Here is a 23,828-nt window from a genome sequence, read left to right as displayed (position 1 = left end):
TGAGGCACAATGAGGTGTTGTTTGAGGGGAGCAGAGCAAAGTCGAAGGTTGGAGGAGGTGGAGGTATGAGATAGAAGGGAGATGAAGTGAGGAGGGAGCTTTGAGGAGGATGGGGGAGAATTGGAGAAATATGGTAGGGGGGGGGGCGAGATTTGAAGGGGAGGGGTTGGGGGGGAGTTTTGAAGGGGAGGGGCGAGGAGGGAGTTTTGAAGGTGAGGAGAGAGGGGGGATTTGGAGGGGAGGAGCGAAGGTGGGAGAATTGAAAGGGAGGTGTGAGGTGGGAGTTTAGAAAGTGGATGATTCATGAAAAACGAACATTTATTACAAACTGGGTTTCTTGTGATTTTCAAGTCAGAGATCCGTTAAAAATGAGGAAAGGTGGAATGAAGGTGAGTTTCGAGAATGTATGGAGGAGGAACTGCAATGGATTGAAATTTTTTTTTTGAAGTGGAATGAATTGAAGAGGAAATTGAAAAAAGCCTTTTAAACAGGAAGAAAAATAGCATGTTGTAATAAACTACTGAATAAAACACTGCAGGGGAAATTTTAAGCATACTTAAATAATATTTAACCCTTTGAGTACAGATGACGTCCAGTGCCGCAACCTGCGAAAAAATTTTGTGTGCGGATGACGTTACTACACGTCATCGACTATACCTCTAAAATCTAAATAGATCGTCAGTACGTGGTTGCATCCCCGTACCAAAATGCCAAATTAATCCCGTACCGGGGGTATTTTTATCAAAAAAAATCCCATACTCAGATGGTTCCAGACGAATCGACCTCCACTGCAAAGTGTATTCTGTGCATGAAGCATGGGGGACTAATGGTAAAAGAGAATGATACATGAACCAGTTGAAACGAACAAAACTGCCATCCAAGGCTGAACAAAGTCAAGCAACCTGGTTCATGAATAATGAGCCTTTAATGAAAAAGGAAGTGGACATTTTGAGTTCTGGTGGAACTTCCTCCCACTTTTCTGAAACCCGCAAATGGAGATGCACACGTTACAATGTGCGCAGTTGTATATGTTGGTGAGTCCTCATTCGGCCTGGAAGGGTTTCTTTTGTCATTTCTAACTGTGGTAGAATTTCCATCAAGAGCACATCTTGAGCAACAACAGCAGCATTGGACATGATCTTCGGAGTAGGCATCAATAGTTCCTTTGCTCTCGGTTGCCCTGCACATAATTTAGACACCCAAGAGATGCAGAAATACAACTAAAATATATGAAATATATTAAATGTTGTTCTTTAACGGCCACTATTATCCCACCGTGCAGGGTTGGCCGGGAGAAGATTGGGCCAAGTCTTTCATGAGCTGGCCTGGTTAGGCCTGACGTTCACCTAGATTGGGCAAGAATTTGGAATTTGGCCATGGTGCCGGCGATACTTGCCTACTCTTTGAGAAGGACACCATGGGATCTAAAACGTCCACCAACCCATACTGGCAGACGGGCCCCCTAGTTTAACGTCCATCCGAGAGACGGCACACACATTGATGAATCACTTTGCCTGGGAAACACCGAACTGACAGTGTATAGCTGGGTCAGGATACGAACCCAGGCGAGACAGTTTAAAGGCGAGTGTGTGTACCTCCAGGCCATCCTGTGTGAAATATATGAAATATTGTGTATAGAATCGACCGATATGTCTCTGCACACATTATTACATCATTAGACAATCTTGTGCCTAGTTTGATTGAAATCCCTTCCAGCTGCAGTCAAGTGTCATGTTTTTACCTAACATGACCTTTGACCTCTTGACCCCATAATCTGATCAGTTAATCTTTACATCATTATGCACACTTGTACTAAGGTTGACTTAGATCCCTTCAGCTGTTCTCAAGTGTCACGTTTTTACCAAACATGACCTCTGACCTCTTGACCCCATAATCTAATCAGTTCATCTTTCCATCATAACATATACTTATACCAAGTTTGGTCAAAATCCCATAACTGGTTCACAACTTAGTGCGGTAACAGGATTTTTTTTAACCAAACATGACCTCTGACCTTTGACCTCTTGACCCCATAATCTAATCAGTTCGTTTTTATATCATTATACACACGTGTACCAAGGTTGACAGATCCCTTCAGCTGTTCTCACATGTCACGTTTTTACCTAACATGACCTTTGACCTCTTGACCTGGAAACTTCGTCAGCAGAGGCATAAAAAGGTGAAATTTCAAACTACTGCAATGACAGAAGCTAATCCAGGAAATCCCCTCTTTCTCCATGAGTTAGGAATGGCCACACATCAGTGACATGAGTCTCCAAATGTCCCGGAGCCCCGAGTTGAAACCATACATATTGCCAGGAACCATACTGGTGGTTGTTGTTTAAACAGTCTCCCACCTGTGATTCACCTTTAATTCCCTACTTCTGGCCACAGACCGATTTGCGGCCATTTTACGAGACCTATGTCAGAACAATGTGATCTTGTGCGTTTACGATTTGTCTGTTTAACCAAAGACAGAATAGAACAAACTTTTTCACATTTGTAAACTAGAGTTCATAGAACACCTTACCTCCACGCAGTCTTGAGAAAAAAAAGAGGCATGGGTGGGATCTGTGAGCAGCAAATTTGATTGGTCGAGATGATGTAAAGTGCCATAATATTTTATCCAAGTATGAGTAAACTAAAGGAGTTTGAAAGCGCCAATAAGGCGATTTCTGTTCAACAGTGTACAAGTATATAATTTGATGGAAATAAAGTGAGGTTTATAAAGGATGCAGATAAAAACAAGAGCAATGCGACTGTGTCGCCAATATGCCTCCACATAGCCCCACAACGGGTAGATTCCCTCGTTCACTATCCTAAAAATAAACAAGTTTGATTTAAATCCCTTCAACTGTTTTCAAGTGTCACATTTTCACCAGTCATGACAGGTTTCACACCGATCGGTGAAGCGGTTTCAGAGAAGGGATTTTTTAAATTATCGGCTTTGAAGCTAATATGGCTGCCAGACCACGTGACATATGACCTTTAAAAATGTACACTGCATATGTATGGGTAGGGGATCACGTTTGTGAAGTTTCGTGTTGATCGGATAGATTACTTTTTTATCCAAGATGGCTGCCAAACCACGTGACCTACGACATCAACATTTTCAAACTATATGGAACAGTGGTGTTCGATGATATTTGTAAAATTTCGCAACAATAGGGTGAGCAGTTTCAGAGATATAATTATTTAATATTTTCCTTCAATCCAATATGGCTGCCACACCATGTGACCATTGATATTTTCGTAATCATCTTTTAATCACCATGCCTAGTCAATGACACACGTAAAGTTTCGAGTCAATCGATTTGGTGGTTTGAGAGAAGATGTTTCCTTAAGGTTTTTGGTTAAACCCAATATGGCTGCCAAACCATGTGACCTATGATGTCATAAATGGAATATTTCAATGCAAATGGGCCATGGATCATGTACATTCAATTTCAGATTTTTAGGATAAGGAATTCGATTAAAACATTTTTGGGTGGTATACCACTTCACCTATGATGTCATCATTATCATGCTTTTGTTCCCCGTTGGGAGTACTTGACAATGTGCCGTTAAAAAAAATTCCATTCAGCGGTTTCTGAGAAATCATTTTTTAATTATTTGATTTAATCCAAGATGGCTGCCATACTACGTGACCGATGACATCATAATTATCATAAAAACATTCTGCATGGGTGTCACTCCTGTCCTGAAAGTTTCGTCTCAATCGGACATGTGGTTGCTGAGAAAAACGAGGTTTAGCCCGTACGAACGGACGGACATCCTGAAAAAATAACGTCTCCGGCCACCTTCGGAGGCGGAGGCATAAAAATCGCCCATTCACTGTTGATGCAGTGTCTTTTACACCACCTTATTTAACACCTTGCATTAGTTCTTCATGTCTGTTATTTGTGTCCTTTATGACATCCTGGTGCGCTGCTGCAAGCAAGGGATGTTTTTTTACTTGCAAAATCGAATATTTTTCAAGTATATTGGCAGGTCTTGTGCGTCATTCTGTCTGTCTGTCTGTCTGATCGCCTACAGGTCACAATTTAAAATCGATCATGAAGTCATTTGATTTTGAGGTCAAAGGTCACATTGAGGTCAAATTTCTAAAATTGCCATTTTTCATCCAATTCACTTGAAAATTGAACAGCATTTGCATATCGAGTCAGTAAATTGGGAAACCAACTATTTTAAGGTCAAAAGGTCAACTCACGGTCAAACTTCTAAAATTATCACTTTTTGTCCAATTTACTTGAAAATTAAACAGCATTTGCACATTGAGTCACTACATTTGGGAAACCAAGTATTTTTGAGGTCAAAAGTCAACCCAAGGTCAAACTTCCAATATAAATTTTCTTCCGATCGACTTGAAAATTTAACAGCATTTGCATAGTGCCTCGCTTAATTGGGAAACTATTTTAAGGTTAAAAGGTCAAAGGTCTATTTTAAGGTCAAAGGTCCAATCAAGGTCAAACCTCATATAAATTTTCATCTAAAAAAAAATCATCAATTTCAATCTGATTGACCCAAGCTTTGATTAAAATCATCAATTTTAATCTTAATGAAATGGACAATTTGATGTATCCATGGCAACCTTTTGGGGGGGGGGGGGGAGGTGAGGGGAGAGGGGAAGAGGTGGAATTTGCAAGCATCATGCTCTGCATGACGTCTTCTGGTTTTTATTTATTTACTTTTGCATAGAGCACAGATTCCAGAAGTTTAACAGACTACATTGACATACACCTTGCCAAGTGCATTACATTTTTGGCGGCCCTCTTTTTGACACCCGGATATTTGGTTGACCGGATGTTCTCTTCTTCTTCAATCGTAGTGCTGCAGCAAAACATACGACGTCTATTTCACCTCAGAGAGGTGTTTTGATTGTCAGTTTTATTTTGAGTAAGGGGTATGAAAAGGTCCCCGTAGCTCCTATTGACCATCTCGCTGTGATCCTATTACAAGGGAAATCCGAATTAAGGAAGTCTACAACAACAACATGCATTTTAAGGCCATTTTCCCGGCCAGAGCGGGGGTTAGCCGATCGGGCCCCATGACAATCTTCTCCATTTTGCCCTATTTTCTGCATCTCCCCTTGTTAACCCCCTTGCCCTCATTTCTTCTTCCACCATCTTTAGCCAAGTCTTTCTCGGTCTTCCCCGTCCTCTACTTCCTTCTACATTCATTTCCATCACTCTTTTCAACCAGACACTTTCATCCTTCCTCAACACATGACCAAACCATCTCAACCTGTTTCTCTTCACAGCATCCATTACAGGCTCTATTCCCATCATCTTTCGCAATTCATCATTTGTCTTCCTCTCTCTCAACGATACTCCGCACATCCACCGAACCATTCGCATTTCCACCCTTTCCAGCCTTCGTTGCTGCTCTACATTCATTACCCAGAGCTCCTATTGACCGTCTCGCTGTGATCCTATTACAAGGGAAATCCGAATCAAGGAAGTGTCTAAAAACAAAATCTACTTGATTAAACTATGAACGTATTACAGCCTCAATGAAAAAAAGAAAAAAAAGAAGTGTTACTCACGAATAAATTAATCAATAAAAAAATCAAATGCAGAACTTAGGTATTTAATCCCATGGCATTGGCATAGCAATTATTTTACAGGTTTACTCAAATCAAAAATGCCCACATTGGAACGATTCAATTCACAAAACAAGAAATCCAAGTCAAAACTTTGAAATGTAAACTCTGTGCGGGGATTGTTTTTTTTCCCCACACAGAGAACAACGGCACAATGCAACCTGCATTAGTGGAACTCCATGTCATCTTCTACTTTTCTCAACATGAAAAGGTCGGCGCTGGAGTCGAAAGCATCAGGTTTTTTTTTAATCGCACCTGGCGGCAGAAAGCACTCCACCTGGAGGCCCAGGCCTGAGCGAAAGGTTCTCGGCAAGAAGGCAATTTCTCTGTAAGCAATGCTGCTTTTTTGTTTTCCAAAAAACTATCTGGTCACATTGCCTCGTTTTCAATGTTCATGTGGGATGGAATGGTCCGTCGTCCTTCTTTGTTGGTCATGGCTCGGTCAGGTCCATACCAACTGGAACACCGAGGTTTCACATCGATGGCTTATCTTTTTTTTTTCTGTTTTTTTTTGTGTACAAGATCGAGGCTCGTGTAAGAGCCAACATTGATCACAAAAAGACAAACTGACACATAAAACATATGATAAAGGGAGCGGGAGACAAGATGGAGAGCAGGACAATCGAGAGATCTGTGGGAGGGAGGAGGCACGGGAAGGGGGGTAAAGCACATGGACACTGCTCGGACTTCCAGGAAAAGCGTTGGTATTTCAAAAAAGTGGATCTGGGGTGAATTAACGGGGGTAGAAAAGATCAAGGTTTTGGATGGGGGAAGATAAGAGATGGTGGTGAACAGCTGTTTTAAAGACCTGGAGGTCTCAGAAGACCTGGACATTAGTGGACATCTTATGTCTTAGTACGTTGTTGTACGTCTCAGAAGTGTTTTTCATTCCGAGAGAAGGTGACTGATGCTGCCCATTTCAATTTCCGCAGAGCCACGTCAAGTTGACTCAGCAGTGCAATTTTCCCCAAGACCAAGTGCCCCTGTTCTTGTCAAACGTCGGGGTTGTTCCATCTCGTGACCTTGCATGTGTATCCAATAGGTCGACGGGCAAAAGAACCCTTGGCCACAGACACTGCAGCGATGCCGCTCTCTCGGCTGGTGGTGGCGCATGTGCGCTTTCAAATCGGACTCGTACCAGAACTTCTTCACACAAACTTGGCAAGCATAGCGGAACTCTCCGGTGTGAACGCGCATGTGCTTTATCAACTCCGATTCGTACCAGAATGCCTTTCGACACATTTCGCAAGTGAATCGACGCTCTCCCGTGTGAACGTGCATGTGCCTTGACAAATCGGACTCGTACCAGAAAGGCTTTTCACAAACGCCGCAACGATGTCGATACTCCCGCATGTGAACGGCTATGTGCCTCTTCAAAACGGAGTCGCACGAGAACGGCTTCGCACAAACTGGGCATAGGCATGGTTTCTTGGGCCGGCGAATGCGCATGATCTTTCCAAAATCCGATTTGTCCTGGGATTCCTTTGCACAAACTTCAGAAACAAATGGTCGCTCTCCCAAGCGAGGTTCCGCGTGTTCATGAAAGTCAAATGACGGACTCGATGTCTTCCCGCAAACAGAAGAGGTGCTCGGCCGATCTCCGTTGTGAGTTTGCATGCGTGCCGTGCATCCCGGTTTATGAATGAATATCTTCCCGCACACTTTGCAAGGAAACGAGTTCTTTCTCCTCTGGATACGAGCGTATAGCGCGAACACCTCTTGGAAATTGCGAGTGTCAGAATGATAAGTCCAGGAACCCGGTCGATGCATCTCCATGTGCAGCTGCAAATCAGCCTTCGTGAAGCTGCGAGAGCAGGAGGTGCAGGGAAACTTCCTGGTCAGCGGGTCTTGTGATCCTGTGAAAATCATTCACAAAAAAGAAGCAACTTAGCAGCAGCTGGTTCAATGAATGTGAAGCTTAATTACCGACACTGAAGGTGCAATCGCAGCACATAAAACTAGAAAGGCATTCATTAGAGAGCATACGTCCGCCAGGTTGGCCACATCACTCAATGGTGAAGAATCACTTTAAAAATTCTACTAGCTGGGTCCGGATCTTCACCAAAATTGAAACGATTCTTCCTTCACACACACAACCTGTCCACCAAGTTTCGTGCAAATCTGTCCACAACTTTTTGAGATATCCTGCTATGTATCGTTTTTGGCCCGATCTCCCAATGGTGAAGAATCACTAATAAAATTAAATAAATATCATATCCGAATCCATATTCAGATCTTCACCAAAATTGAATCGATTCTTCCGTGTCACACACACATGTCCAACACGTTTCGTCCAAATCCGTCCACAACTTTTTGGAATATCCTGCTATGTATCGTTTTTGGCCTGATCTCCCAATGGTGAAGGATCACTTTAAAAAATTCTACTCGCTGGATCCGAATCCAGATCTTCACCAAAATCGAATCATTTCGTCCTTGTCATATATGCTACATCTCTGCCGAATTTTGTTCGAATCCATCCACAACTTTTTGAGATATCTTGTTCACAGACAAACAGACAGACAGACAGGGGTGAAACCACAACGTCCATCTACCTTCGGTGGCGGAGGTAATCAATCAAACAGCTCGATTGGATACGATGAAAAATACCTGCAAAATGTGTCTACAAAGGGTGACTCGGCACCAAAACGACACCGACCGGATCGTGCTGTGAACTACAGCGGGGTTGAAGTGTGCAGGACACCATTTAATTTGTACGAGAGCTAGTTGCCACAAAGCGTTAAGATTTGTTCCATTTCAAGAGTTGTTTGTCATTCCTCTTCCCAGCAGAAATTATGTCGGGATTTGGAATGTAATCACAGAGCGAGCACGCACACACACACACACACACACACACACACACACACACACACACACACACACACACACACACACACACACACACACACACACACGAGCACACACACACACACGAGCACACACACGAGCACACACACACACACACACACACACACACACACACACACACACACACACACACACACACACACACACACACACACACACACACACACACAATTAATTGTACAGTATCGGTTGTTCCTAAACTTAAATAATTTAAAGGATTGTTGTAAATGATGTTAATTTTACAACATCCCATATTCATCTTTGTTTAAATTGTAAACCTCAAACCTCAAACATAGTTTCTCCACCTAAAGTAAGCACCTTAACGCGTAAGCAATTGACTAGTTTCCCGACTGCATGGATCATCAGCTGGGCACCGTTCTTCCTCAAGGTTTCGATCCTTTCAGCCCAGGACCTCTCCAAACGGCGGATCCACAACCTCGATCATGGATCCACATCAATAGATGGTACATCAGTAGATCCACAACCTCGATCATGGATCCACATCAATACATCAGTAGATCCACAACGTCAGTTGCGTCCAGGCAGTGTGAACCGCAGGGATCACCTCCCACAATGGATACTCCCTCCCACAATGGATACTCCCTCCCACAATGCATACTCCCTCCCACAATGCATACTCCCTCCCACAATGCATACTCCCTCCCACAATGCATACTCCCTCCCACAATGCATACTCCCTCCCACAATGCATACTCCCTCCCACAATGCATACTCCCTCCCACAATGGATACTCCCTCCCACAATGGATACTCCCTCCCACAATGGATACTCCCTCCCACAATGGATACTCCCTCCCACAATGGATACTCCCTCCCACAATGCATACTCCCTCCCACAATGCATACTCCCTCCCACAATGCATACTCCCTCCCACAATGCATACTCCCTCCCACAATGCATACTCCCTCCCACAATGCATACTCCCTCCCACAATGGATACTCCCTCCCACAATGGATACTCCCTCCCACAATGGATACTCCCTCCCACAATGGATACTCCCTCCCACAATGGATACTCCCTCCCACAATGGATACTCCCTCCCACAATGGATACTCCCTCCCACAATGCATACTCCCTCCCACAATGCATACTCCCTCCCACAATGAATCCTCCTCCCACAATGAATCCTCCTCCCATAATGGATCCTCCTCCCACAATGGATCCCCCTCCCACAATGGATCCCCCTCCCACAATGGATCCCCTCCCATAATGGATCCCCCTCCCATAATGGATCCCCCTCCCATAATGGATACTCCCTCCCACAATGGATCCCCCTCCCACAATGGATCCTCCTCCCATAATGGTTTCTCCTCCCATAATGGATTCTCCTCCCATAATGGATCCCCCTCCCACAATGGATCCCTCTCCCACAATGGATCCCCCTCCCACAATGGATCCCTCTCCCACAATGGATCCCTCTCCCACAATGGATCCCTCTCCCACAATGGATACTCCCTCCCACAATGGATCCCCCTCCCACAATGGATCCCCCTCCCACAATGGATCCCCCTCCCACAATGGATCCCCCTCCCACAATGGATCCCCCTCCCACAATGGATCCCCCTCCCACAATGGATCCCCCTCCCACAATGGATCCCCCTCCCACAATGGATCCCCCTCCCACAATGGATCCCCCTCCCACAATGTATTCCCCTCCCACAATGGATCCCCCTCCCACAATGGATCCCCCTCCCACAATGGATCCCCCTCCCACAATGGATCCCCTCCCACAATGGATCCCCCTCCCACAATGGATCCCCCTCCCACAATGGATCCCCCTCCCACAATGGATCCCCCTCCCACAATGGATCCCCTCCCACAATGGATCCCCCTCCCACAATGGATCCCCCTCCCACAATGGATCCCCCTCCCACAATGGATCCCCCTCCCACAATGGATCCCCCTCCCATAATGGATCCCCCTCCCATAATGGATCCCCCTCCCACAATGGATCCCCCTCCCATAATGGATCCCCCTCCCATAATGGATCCCCCTCCCATAATGGATCCCCCTCCCATAACGGATCCCCCTCCCATAACGGATCCCCCTCCCATAATGGATCCCCCTCCCATAATGGATCCCCCTCCCATAATGAATCCCCCTCCCATAATGGATCCCCTCCCATAATGGATCTCCTCCCATAATGGATCCCCCTCCCATAACGGATCCCCTCCCATAATGGATCCCTCTCCCATAATGGATCCCTCTCCCATAATGGATCCCTCTCCACAACTACAGGTATGACTATGAGGTGCAGCTTCCCCAACTCACCATCTTCCATGTGGTCCCTTCCGTCCTCTTCAAAACCAACAGAGTCCTCATGTTCTTCCTTGATCCGCAGGGATGTAACAGTATCGGACCCTCCCAGGTCCTGGTCGTGCTCTCCACGTCCGGACAACACGGTCCGTTCGGATCTTTGCCCCGCACGGCACCACTCCATGAAACAGCACAGCTCGGCGTACATGGAACAGGTGAACTTCCCTGTGACCAAAGAACACAGTCGAGCCCTCATGGACGGGGGCTCAGCGAGGGCACACAGGATTCCAAACACCTCGATGCCCAATTCCTTGAGCACGACCCGGAGCACGTCCTCCGTCAATCCGTGCATCTCCAGCCAGATCGGGATCGGCCCGATACCGCCATTAGGCAAGATTAAAAAAAAGAGTTGGTGATCGTCCCCGCCCAACCCTACGAAACACACCCGACACGAAACTTTTTTTATTTTTTATTTTGAAAAAAATCATTCAAAAACGATCTTTTCAGTCAAATTTGGCGCCGTTCTGCACCGCATGCGCAGTGCGTGCTGCGCAGAGCGTCGCAAGTGCCTCAGGCAACTTCACCCATTTTACGTTAGCCATTCATGGCGGCTATTGTGTGAGATTTTTCCCGCTGAAATCTGTATCGATTCGTGATAGAATCGGCTTGAAAGTTGAAATGCCTATTGTGATCGCATCAATAGCCCGTGAGGGCTCTTCCAAGATGGTGAAGGACTGGTTTGCGTGCAATATCGAGTTGGATGTTACAATCTCGGACTTCTATGCAGAGTTCTCAGACGGCAAGTATGATGGGGATAGGGAGCCATTGCCTGACGATACACGCGGTACTTTTGTCAAAGTATTCGCCGGCCCCAGTAAAACCGACATGACGAAGGTTTCACCAGCTTGCAAAGTTTCTGATGTGACAAAGACTCTTGGCTCATTTCTCAAATTTGTGTTGGCTGCAGACACGGCCACGGATCACAGGATGGAACCCGATAGTCGACCAACTGTTTTTAGTGTCCTCATGAATGCTGCCCGTGATGATGCTTTTTGTACTTGGGTGCCAAGGTGCCAAGGGCATGGTGTTTATCTGTTTTTCCGATGTCATGGTGTATATACATGTACAGGTGTCTTGCCCTTTCACTACCAAGCTCAGCTAGGACATTCAACATCATCCAAAATCACACAAACACTGTGTTTCATAGAGATTTGGGCAATGTCTGTAAATCTGTGAGATGAATGAAGAAATTAAATCATTTTGAGGAGAAAGGAGTCTTTATTTCATATTTTTCCATGTCAACAAAACTCAATGGAAAGTAGGAAAAAAAAAAAAAAAAAAAAAAAAAAAAAAAAAAAAAAAACCTCCCTCCCTACCCGAACTTTTGAGAAAAAAGGACGATCACCAACTCATTTTTTTTATCTTGCCTTACCTGTGGAGTCCATTGTCCGTTAAGAACACTCGTCGCGCGGCCTGAAAATAAAACAAATAAATAAATAAATAAATACCGCCATCGCTCGAGGGTTTTGTTGTTTTTTTAATTTTAACATTTTTTACACTTTCATGACAAGAGACCTTAAGTTGATGATATTCGCTTGATGCTCCTCATAATCTTTATTCTTGAGAAAACAAATGAAAGAATCTTCCTTTTCCGGTGGAAGTGTGAAAGTTTCTTCTTCGTTTATAAATTTGTTGTTGTTGGTAACGAAGAAATTTGACGCAAAAGCTTCTTCTTCATTTAAAATATTGGTTGTTGTTGTTGTTAACGAAAAAATTTGACCCAAAAACTTCTTCTTCATTTCCAATATTTGTTGTTGTTGTTGTTGTTAACGAAGAAATTTGACCCAAAAGCTTCTTCTTAATTTCCAATATTTGTTGGTGTGAGAAAAGTGTGGCACGCATCGGGATATCTCCAGGGTGTTAAAAATAGAACAAATGCTTTTTTTTGTACACCGCTCATTTTCTATGCCATCTCCACGCATTGCAAAACGTCATTGCCGGGCACCGAAGGGGGCTCGGCAATGACACACGTTGAAAGGGAGTACTCAGTCTTCACTCTGGTTGTTTTCTTTCTGGTTGAACACCACTCCTTTCCTATGCCATCTCCAGGCATTGCAAAACGTCATTGCCGGGCACCGAAGGGGGCTCGGCAGTGACGCATGCTGAAAGGGAGTACTGTGGCGGACACGAAAGCTCACTGGCGTGATGGCATCATTCCGCGCACCAAGTGGGCGTTGGCCACGCCCGAGGGGCAGGCATGGCCTCGGGATATACACGGGGCTCGCAGCCCCGAGCTCCTCAGTGCTACAGTGGAGCCCTTCCAATAAAGACTCTTTCTTATTACCTGCGTTGTCCACTTCCCTTCTTGGTAAGCAAGTCATGCGCGTAGCATCGCACTACATTTGGTGACCTCGACATTGGATCAGCCATAGCTGACTAACCGAATACGCCACAGCAATGGCAAACAACGCAGTTGTGGTCAAACTCCCCGAGTTCTGGGAGGCTCAGGCCGAGGCCCAATTTCGGCTTCGGCGCATCACGAGCGACGAGACCATGTACTTCCACGTGGTCACCTCCCTCGGGCCCGGCACCGCCGCCCGCGTCGTGTCTGTCCTGAGGCACCCACCAGCCAACCACAGGTACGAGGCGATCAAGCGTCTCCTCCTCGCCACGTTTGGCCTCACGGAGGACGCAAGAGCCGACTGCCTCCTGGACCTCCCCGAGCTCGGCGACATGCGACCGTCGGTCCGAATGGACCATATGCTGTCGCTGATGGGCGACGAAACCCCGAATGCTCTATTCCGGGTGTTATTTCGACGCCAGCTGCTGGCACGAGTACGCCTCGCGTTGGCCGGTTCCGTGATAACGGAACCCCGAGCTCTCGCTGCCGAGGCCGACAAGTTCTTCGCGGCTTTGGACACGCGGGTGAGTTTCGATGCGGCCGTCGTGGCGTCTGGGGCTGCGGCTGCACGCCCCTACTCAGAGCCCGAAACCTGGCGGTCAGGCACTTCCGCCATCTGCTCGAGGGCCGTGCGTTGACGGCCTTCTTCGACCACAAGCCACTGGTCTTCGCGATGGGCAAGGTCGCCGAGCCGTGGTCGGCCCGGCAGCAGCGTCACCTCTCGGCCGTGTCCGAATATACGACGGACATCCGGCACGTCACGGGGAAGGACAACCCGGTGGCGGATTGCCTTTCCCGGTCCGTCGCCCACGCAGTCCACCTTGGCATCAACTATGCCCAGATGGCGGCGGACCAGGCCGCCGACCCCGGCGTCCAGGCCTTGCGGACCGCCGTCACGGGCCTCCGCGTCACCGAGGTGCAGTTCGACGGCACGGGCACGGCCCTCTTGTGCGACGTCTCCCTCGGGCGGCCTCGCCCCATCGTGCCCGCGGGCCGGCAGCGCCAGGTTTTTGACGCCATCCACGGCCTGTCCCACCCGGGCATGAAGGCCTCCCAGAGGTTGGTCGCCGCCAAGTTTGGCTGGCATGGCCTCCGGAAGGCTGTCCGCGGCTGGACCAGGACTTGCCTCGCGTGCCAGCGCGTGAAGGTGCACCGACACACCCAGGCCAAATTGGCCCCGTTTACGGTGCCGGAACGTAGGTTCGACCACGTTCACGTGGACCTGGTGGGACCTCTGCCCCCCTCGCGGGGTTTCACCCATGTCCTCACAATGGTGGACCGCACCACCCGGTGGCCGGAGGCCGTGCCTTTGGCGGCGACGACGGCGGCGTCGGACGTCGCGCAGGCGTTCATCGCTACCTGGGTTGCCCGGTTCAGCGCCCCCTCGGACATCTCGTCCGACCGCGGCCCCCAGTTCACCTCGGAGCTCTGGGGGGCGGTCACACGGGGGCTCGGGGTCCAGCTGCACCGAACCACGGCCTACCATCCCCAGGCCAACGGCCTGTGCGTGCGGTTCTACCGCTCGTTGAAGGCCGCGCTCCGGGCCACCCTCCGCGACGGCGGCTGGGTCGACAGGCTCCCCTGGGTCCTGCTGGGCCTCCGGACGGCGGCCAAGGACGAACTGCGCGCATCCGCGGTGGAGTTGGTCTTCGGACAACCACTGCGGGTGCCGGGCGAGTTCCTCCCCGACCCCACGGCACCATGGTCCGCGGCGCAGGAGCGCTCCGCGCTGCAGGAGACAGCCCGGAGGTTCGCCCCGGTGCCGACGGCACACCACGGGCACCCGCCTACGCACGTCGCCCCGGAGCTTCGCACCGCGGAGTACGTCTTCGTCCGGCACGACGCCCACCGGACACCACTGCGGCCCCCGTACGACGGGCCTTTCCACGTGCTGGAGACTGGGGTGAAACATTTCACCTTGGACATCGGCGGTACTCCCGACAGCGTCTCAGTGGATCGCCTCAAGCCGGCCCACATCGACGTGGGCCACCCACCGCCGGTGGCTCGGCCCCCGCGTCGGGGCCGCCCCCCTGCGGGCGGACCCCCGGCACCACCCAGGCCCACCGCCCCCCGGTCCTGCACCCATCCCGGGTGCAGCCGGAGGCATCCCAGCTGGCATCCCTGCACCCCGGACGCCACCAGTCGCCAGTGGGCGCTTCGGCCGGGTCATCCATTTGCCCCGCAAACTGGCCCTCCAGGTGCGCAGGAATTCTGGGGGGGCGCGTGTGGCGGACGCGAAAGCTCACTGGCGTGATGGCATCATTCCGCGCACCAAGTGCGCGTTGGCCACGCCCGAGGGGCAGGCGTGGCCTCGGGATATACATTTATATCAAAAGGTCAATGGTGAAGGGTGCATAAAATCGTCAATTTTCATCAGATTGATTTGATATTTGAGCAGGGCTTGTATATTGGGTCAACGAAGCCAAAAAGTCAAGGTCACCAAAAACCATCAATATTTTAGCTGTTTTTTTGTCATGTTTCGCATGAAGAAGAAGAAGTCTGGATGCAAAGCGGACGCGGCCAGTCGATAAATTTTCAGGTGCTTTCTCGTTTATGTTTTTAATTTGGTCTTTTCTCATTTTAGAGGGAATGGAGGCGGATGAGGACAGTCGTGAGATGCCGAATTAACACACATAGACAGCACATTCACCTTTGGGTGAGACCTTCACACAGACAATACAATCGTGATACAGATAAACAATCGCTCATCGATTCCTTGTCCTCTCTATCTCTCTCTGCTTAACCACTCCCCGTAGTCCAGATAGGCCCAGTCATAGTGTAGCTATGCCCGGATTTAATGTAGTTGCTCTACGCTGTACCCTCTCCAAAGCAGTCGTTCCTCAGGTGTGGTGACCAAAACCACTGAAAACCACCTCAGATGTGGTTACGACTCCATAGGATCGTGGTATTTTTACCACGGGCTTCCGCTAGTAAATGATAAACTGCATCTACCAATATTTTGCCCAATAAATAACGGGTGAAGGTTTTTGCCCAGTCTGTCAGGAACCGGCTGGCAAGGCCTGATGTTCAACTGAAGGTGCCAGTACTTTGGAACTTGGCCAGGGTTTATGGAAGAGATTACTTGGCCAGGGTTTATGGAAGAGATTACTTGGCCAGCGATCGCTTGCTCACTATTCAGGAGACAGTCTTGTATTAATGAATGCCGTCCCGGTACCGTCCTATTGGACAAGTTCTTTCTGCCAAAGTGAACCAGAGACCTATTGCGTCATGCATGTCATTACACCACCGGATCATCTTGTTAGAGTACAGAATAAATACACCATTCGTAAAAGTATTTATCTCCGAGCGCATCAAAATTGATATTCAGTGAACTGCTTAGGTCTTTGTTTCAGTAATTATTTTCATGACCAAGACTGGACGCATCACGACACAGTCTGGACAGGAAATAAATCAAGTTTATCATTAATTACTGGCAGTTCCCGCGACTCACCATCTTCAGGTTGCATTCGCTCCTCTTTGGTACCAACAGAGCCCTCGTGTTCTTCCTTTATCTGCAGCACTCCAGTCGACCCTCCAGTAGGTTGTGCAGCAGGTACACCATTCGGTCGTGCAGCAGGTACACCATTAGGTCGTGCAGCAGGTACACCATTAGGTCATGCAGCAGGTACACCAGTAGGTCGTGCAGCAGGTACACCAGTAGGTCGTGCAGCAGGTACACCAGTAGGTCGTGCAGCAGGTACACCAGTAGGTCGTGCAGCAGGTACACCAGTAGGTCGTGCAGCAGGTACACCAGTAGGTCGTGCAGCAGGTACACCAGTAGGTCGTGCAGCAGGTACACCAGTAGGTCGTGCAGCAGGTACACCAGTAGGTCGTGCAGCAGGTACACCAGTAGGTCATGCAGCAGGTACACCAGTAGGTCGTGCAGCAGGTACACCAGTAGGTCGTGCAGCAGGTACACCAGTAGGTCGTGCAGCAGGTCCGCCAGAAGGTCGTACAGCAGGTCATATAGCAGGTAGTGCATGTCCTCCAGCAGGTCGTGCAACAGGTCCTTCAGCAGGTCGTACAGCAGGTCGTGCAGTAGGTCCTGCAGCAGGTCCTACAGCAGGTCCTACAGCAGGTCGTACAGCAGGTTGTACAGCGGGTCATACAGCGGGTCGTACAGCAGGTCGTACAGCAGGTTGTACAGCAAGTCCCCCAGTCGGTCTTGCCCCACTTCCACCAATACATTGTGCAACAAGTCCCCCAGCAGGTCGTGCAACAAGTCCTCCAGCAGGTCGTGCAACAAGTCCTCCAGCAGGTCGTGAAACAAGTCCTCCAGCAGGTCGTGAAACAAGTCCTCCAGCAGGTCGTGCAGCAAGTCCTCCAGCAGGTCGTACAACAAGTCCTCCAGCAGGTCGTGCAACAGGTCCTACAGCAGGTTGCGCAGCAAGTACCCCAGTCGGTCTTGCACCTCTTCCACCACTAGGTTGTGCAACAAGTCCTCCAGCAGGTCCTCTTATCTCAGCGTCCTTTCCGTGTCCGTACACGACGGTCCATGCTGATACTCGCCCCGCATGGCACGACTCCATGTACCGACATAGTTCCGCGTACATGGTTATGGTATAGCTGAACTTTCGGGTGACCAAAGAACAGATTTGAACCCTCACCAGTTCCGGCTTGGCCCTGGCACAGAGAGCTCCGAAGATCTCGATCCCCATCTCCTTCTCCTTAACCGCGGTTCGTAGCGCCTCCTCCCTCAAGTCCTGCATCTCCAACCAGACCGGGCCGAGCCCATCATGAGGTCTCCCCGACTCCATTGTCCGTCACGCACACGAGCCGCGATATTCAAAATAAATAAATAAAATACGGATGCGGGAACGCACCTTTTCGATGTACCGGATCTAGAAATCGAGGTTCTCAGAACTAGTGTAATTTAAAGAGACAGGACAACCTCCATTTTAAGTGTTAAAACTAATTTATTGTGATAAGTTATAATTAATTTTGTTGTTTCAATTGTCTTCCGTCTTCCGCAGACGATACGTCATCGGGTTGGCCCGTGCTCCAGGCATTCCTTTTCCAGGCTGTGGACAATAATCAATAGGCCTGTGTACTTATGACCAGAGGATGTAGTTATTCATCACGTGTGATTGTCAGTTTATTTAGAACGATTAATATGTTGAAACAAATTTTTAGGGTTTGTGAACGTTTTGTTCGTTTTTAACGCCAAATCGGACTGTGGCACCGAAAGTACTTGTCCGGTGCAAAGCGGCCATGCGCGACAATGAGCTGCAGTAAACACGTTGATAATTTCATTTCATTGCGAAAGAATTATTTGCACATCTCAAGTTTCCAAGCAACACAATATCATAATCTTTTGCTTTCAATTAACGTTAAAAACAAATTGAAGAAAACAAACAAATACCTTTATTATACCTCATGAGTCATGAGGAAAATTTAAGAATTCATGTTGGCTTTATAAGTTTATTCGACAGTTACCTTTGCTGTGGTTAAAAACAGTGGCACGTGCCAGGACACAGGTCCCTCAGGACAATACCAGGAACCTTTTGGATTTCATAGAATGTTCACACTGGAAATTGAACCAAGATAAAGAACAATCGGAAGTGTGCAATGACGTCACGTCGCTCTGGGATACGAAACCCGTCCGCCATTACGGGAGACAAATAAGACGAAGCAGTCTTGGCAGACACACGCGCATATCAAAACGAAAACACATTAAATTTTAGCCGGCAAAGCCGGTGTTGTCAATAAACGAGTACGTATTATGTTGAAAACCTGATTATGCCTTGGCTCGAGAATCCGAAGCGCCGTGGACGCAGCCATCTTGCGGATGCGGAAGTATGCATAACAAATTTTAAACGTTCATTAGGAGTTTCTTTCACCCGTCGTCGTTTGATTCACAATCTTATGCACCTCCAATGTATTAATAAAATAATTTAAGACCAACATCGGCCCGCACGGGCCTGGTTATCTTCAACGAAACGCGTCACCAAACACCGGACCCAATGAGAGTCGAGCATTTGCAAAAATATTTCTAAAATGAAATCACTCACTGGATGGAGTGCTGGAGACAGCCATCGACCGGATGAGGAAGTTTGCATAAAACAATTGCGAAAAAGTTCAATAGGAGTTTGTTTCACCCGTCGTTCTTTCATTCATAATCTAATGAAACCTCTCATAAGTAATTAAAATACGTTAAGACCAACCCTCGTTGTCTTTAACGAAAATCGTCATCAAAGACCAGAACCAATGAGATTCGAGCATTTGAAAAAATATTTTTTCACTGGATGGAGTGCTGGAGACAGCCATCGACCGGATGCGGAAGTTTGCATAAAACAATTGCGAAAAAGTTCAATAGGAGTTTGTTCCACCCGTCGTTCTTTGATTCATAATCTAATGAAACCTCTCATTAGTAATTAAAATACGTTAAGACCAACCTCGTTATCTTCAACGAAAATCGTCATCAAAGACCAGAACCAATGAGATTCGAGCATTTGAAAAAATGTTTTTTTACAAGCTTATTACGCATTTCGGAGGGTGAAAACGGCATCAAATATTCTCACATTGACGAAAAATTATTTTTTAGAAATCTCGCGGCCGTATGGGATAGTTTTTCACGGCCAGAAATACGGTATAAGCGGTTTACATATTTAGTTTAGAAATACGGATAGTTTTTCACGGCCGGAAATATCCGAAGTTGAGACGGAATTCACCGAATTAATCACTGCAAGCTAACTTCTTCTGGTGGACGAAGCCGCCATGCCCGGAGAGTCAGAGAACCAGCCCTGGCGCCTGACAGCGACTGAAGTTAGAAGACTACACACTTACTGTGAAAACGTATGTTAAGCCCAGTTAAAAATAGGCCTTAAGCTAGCACATCGTATAGTTACTTCCTTAAGCTTATTGTGACATTTATTGTATGCAGGTATTGCCATTGGGGAGGACTGTCTGCTCTTCTCTTTTACCAAGTCTTACCAGGTATGGTACCTACTACACCTACCTACTACCAACTACCTACCTACCTACCTACTACCAACTACCTAACCTACTGATGCCATGGTGATGGGTAAAATAGTGGCAAGAGGTTTTGGCTTCGCCGGCTCATTGCGGCTTTGCAGTCGGTACCAGTAGCCGGCGAAGCCGGTGTTGTCAATAAACGAGTACGTATTATGTTGAAAACCTGATTATGCCTTGGCTCGAGAATCCGAAGCGCAGTGGACGCAGCCATCTTGCGGATGCGGAAGTATGCATAACAAATTTAAAACGTTCATTAGGAGTTTCTTTCACCCGTCATCGTTTGATTCACAATCTTATGCACCTCCGATGTGTTAATAAAATAATTTAAGACCAACATCGGCCCGCACGGGCCTGGTTATCTTCAACAAAACGCGTCACCAAACACCGGACCCAATGAGATTCGAGCATTTGAAAAAATATTTCTAAAATGAAATCACTCACTGGATGGAGTGCTGGAGACAGCCATCGACCGGATGCGGAAGTTTGCATAAAACAATTGCGAAAAAGTTCAATAGGAGTTTGTTTCACCCGTCGTTCTGTGATTCACAATCTCATGAAACCTCTAATTAGTAATTAAAATACGTTAAGACCAACCTCGTTATCTTCAACGAAAATCGTCATCAAACACCAGAACCAATGAGATTCGAGCATTTGAAAAAATATTATTACGCGTTTCGGACGGTGAAAATGGCGTCAAATATTCTCACATTGACGAAGAATTATTTTTTAGAAATCTCGCGGCCGTATGGGATAGTTTTTCACGGCCAGAAATACGGTATAAGTGGTTTACATATTTAGTTTAGAAATACGGATAGTTTTTCACGGCCGGAAATATCCGAAGTTGAGATGGAAGTCACCGAATTAATCACTGCAAGCTAACGTCTGCTGGTGGAGGAAGCTGCCGTGCCCGGAGGGTCAGAGAACCAGCCCTGGCGCCTGACAGCGACTGAAGTTAGAAGACTACACACTTACTGTGAAAACGTATGTTAAGCCCAGTTAAAAATAGGCCTTAAGCTAGCACGTCGTATAGTTACTTCCTTAAGCTTCTTGTGACATTTATTGTATGCAGGTATTGCCATTGGGGAGGACTGTTTGCTCTTCTCTTTTACCAAGTCTTACCAGGTACGGTACCTACTACACCTACCTACTACCAACTACCTACCTACTACCAACTACCTACCTACCTACTACCAACTACCTAACCTACTGATGCCATGGTGATGGGTAAAATAGTGGCAAGAGGTTTTGGCTTCGCCGGCTCATTGCGGCTTTGCAGTCGGTACTAGTAGCCGGCGAAGCCGGTGTTGTCAATGAACGTGTACGTATTATGTTGAAAACCTGATTATGCCTTGGCTCGAGAATTCTGAAGCGCAGTGGAGGCCGCCATCTTGCGGATGCGGAAGTATGCATAACAAATTTAAAACGTTCATTCGGAGTTTCTTTCACCCGTCATTGTTTGATTCACAATCTTATGCACCTCCAATGTATTATTAAAATACGTTAAGACCAACATCGGCCCGCACGGGCCTGGTTATCTTCAACGAAACGCGTCACCAAACACCGGACCCAATGAGAGTCGAGCATTTGCAAAAATATTTGTTGAATGAAATCACTCAATGGTGGCCGCCATCGACCGGATGCGGAAGTTTGCATAAAACAATTGCGAAAAAGTTCAATAGGAGTTTGTTTCACCCGTCGTTCTTTGATTCACAATCTAATGAACCTCTAATTTGTAATTAAAATACGTTAAGACCAACCTCGTTATCTTCAACGAAAGTCGTCATCAAACACCAGAACCAATGAGATTCGAGCATTTGAAAAAATATTTTTCTAAAGCTTATGACGCGTTTCGGAGGGTGAAAACGGCATCAAATATTCTAAAATTGACGAAGAATTATTTTTTAGAAATCTCGCGGCCGTCGGGGATAGTTTTTCACGGCCGGAAATATCCGAAGTTGAGACGGAATTCGCCGAATTAATCAAGAAGTAAATTTTATCAATTTTAATCTCATCCAGAATGCAAATTGTGTCATTTTAGGTCTGAATTTTCGAAATTGTGTGAGCCGACCAATCAGCGATCAGCTTAGGTCAGCCAATCGGCGCCCTCGACAGAGGACATCTTACCAGGCACCAGGGCGTCGTCTCCGACGCCAGGAACGAGGTTGGTGCAAAACAACTGAATCACGCGTAAGTATATGCTGCTCGAAATAGTTCTCATCATATGCTCAAATTTCCTAAGCTAAAACGTCATTGCTTTGGGCACTGTGAAACGTATCAAGTCACTCGCTTATTGCACAGCGAAAAAGTACGAGCACTTGAACAACGTGTTTTTCGACTCGATTCTGCAAAACGCCATGTCACTCGGTCAAAGCCAAAACGAGGAACAATGTTTCGCCTCCATTCTTCATCGCCACACCGACCTATCAGATGTGGCATGAAGGACGACGTTTATGCTTAACCACGACATAAATGTACCCAAGTCTTGGGTACCCAAGCTAATTCGTGAGAAAGTGTCATGTGACTCCTGCTCATTCACCAGGTTACAATCTACACTGTTTCAATTACCAGTTTAAGTCTACACTTTAACTGTACACTGCTAAATTTCTCTAAACCGTGTAAAGACCTTTGAGTGCTCGCACCAGCATATATGTGTTGTTGAGGATGTTCAAGAGTACTTACAGGTCACTATCAGCGTCTATCACCTTCTTTTCGCGATAAAAAATAATGTTCTCACGAAACGTAATTGGAAAGTAAACCACTCTGGGCCATTTTCGAAATTTTCTCTTCTTTAGTGGTAGACCTGAAAAGCCGAATTAGGCTTCAATCCCATGCTCCCATGCTCCCATGCTCAGTAGGTTTGTCTGATTTATGATGTTGTCCTGCACCTACCGGTATAAGCGGTTTACATAAAGAAAGAAAGCTCGGTTTGATTAATGACAGTCACACATTGCCGTTGAAACGGCGCTATCGTCTGATCTGTCGGCACTGATCTTACTGCAAGCTAACTTCTTCTGGTGGAGGAAGCTGCCATGCCCGGAGAGAACCAGCCCTGACAGCGACTGAAGTTAGAAGACAACACACATTCTGTGAAAACGTATGTTAAGCCCAGTTAAAATTTCTTAAAATAGGCCTTAAGCTAGCACATCGTATAGTTACTTCCTTAAGCTTCTTGTGACATTTATTGTATGCAGGTATTGCCATTGGGGAGGACTGTCTGCTCTTCTCTTTTACCAAGTCTTACCAGGTACGGTACCTACACCGACCTACTATCAACCTACACCTACCTACTACCAACTACCTGACCTACTGATGCCACAGTGATGGGTAAAATAGTGGCAAGAGGCTTTGGCTTCGCCGGCTCATTGCGGCTTTGCAGTCGGGTACTAGTAGCCGGCGAAGCCGGTGTTGTGAATTAACGCGTACGTATTATGTTGCAAAGCCAGATTTTGCTGGATCCCTTGAGAATTCCAAGCTTTGACGCACCAAATCGCTCAATGGAGGCCGCCATCTTGCGGATGCGGAAGTATGCATAAACAATTGCGAAAAAGTTCAATAGGAGTTTGTTTCACCCGTCTTTGTTTCATTCACAATCTTATGCACCTCTAATTTGTACTTAAAATACTTTAAGCCCAACCTCGTTCCCCGGGCCCGCATGGGTCCTGGTTATCTTCAACGAAAATCGTCACCAAACACCGGAACCAATGAGA

The 23,828-nt window shown here is 47.2% G+C and overlaps 2 protein-coding genes across 3 annotated transcripts; both read right to left on the bottom strand.

The window, feature by feature from the left end:
- Positions 1 to 5,573: 5,573 nt before the first annotated feature.
- Positions 5,574 to 11,097, bottom strand: LOC137412929 (uncharacterized). The gene is made up of 2 exons (XM_078770448.1): positions 10,761 to 11,097; positions 5,574 to 7,458 (listed from the first exon to the last, which is right to left on the bottom strand). Exons 1-2 carry the CDS (start codon positions 11,095 to 11,097, stop codon positions 6,542 to 6,544), a joined length of 1,254 nt encoding a protein of 417 aa, XP_078626574.1. The 3' UTR covers positions 5,574 to 6,541.
- A 754-nt stretch (positions 11,098 to 11,851) lies between these two features.
- Positions 11,852 to 20,048, bottom strand: LOC144889598 (uncharacterized). Of its 2 annotated transcripts, none has more exons than XM_078770441.1 (2): positions 16,598 to 20,048; positions 11,852 to 12,218 (listed from the first exon to the last, which is right to left on the bottom strand). In XM_078770441.1, exon 1 carries the CDS (start codon positions 17,901 to 17,903, stop codon positions 17,250 to 17,252), a length of 654 nt encoding a protein of 217 aa, XP_078626567.1. In that variant the 5' UTR covers positions 17,904 to 20,048; the 3' UTR covers positions 11,852 to 12,218; positions 16,598 to 17,249. Both variants share the same exon structure in this region, with proteins under 2 accessions (XP_078626567.1, XP_078626568.1).
- Between the last annotated feature and the right edge of the window lie 3,780 nt (positions 20,049 to 23,828).

This window comes from Myxine glutinosa, chromosome 1, assembly GCF_964187855.1.
Source record: "Myxine glutinosa chromosome 1, kmMyxGlut1.1, whole genome shotgun sequence".
Taxonomy (NCBI): Eukaryota; Metazoa; Chordata; class Myxini; order Myxiniformes; family Myxinidae; genus Myxine; species Myxine glutinosa.
This window is presented reverse-complemented; position numbering and strand designations above follow the sequence as displayed.

Coding starts and splice junctions, on each gene's coding strand:
- LOC137412929 (XM_078770448.1), bottom strand. CDS start 11,097: ATGCACGGATTGACGGAGGACGTGCTCCGGGTCGTGCTCAAGGAATTG. Junction 7,459..10,760: donor AAGGGACCACATGGAAGATG/GTGAGTTGGGGA, acceptor TGATTTTCACAG/GATCACAAGACCCGCTGACC.
- LOC144889598 (XM_078770441.1), bottom strand. CDS start 17,903: ATGGAGTCGGGGAGACCTCATGATGGGCTCGGCCCGGTCTGGTTGGAG.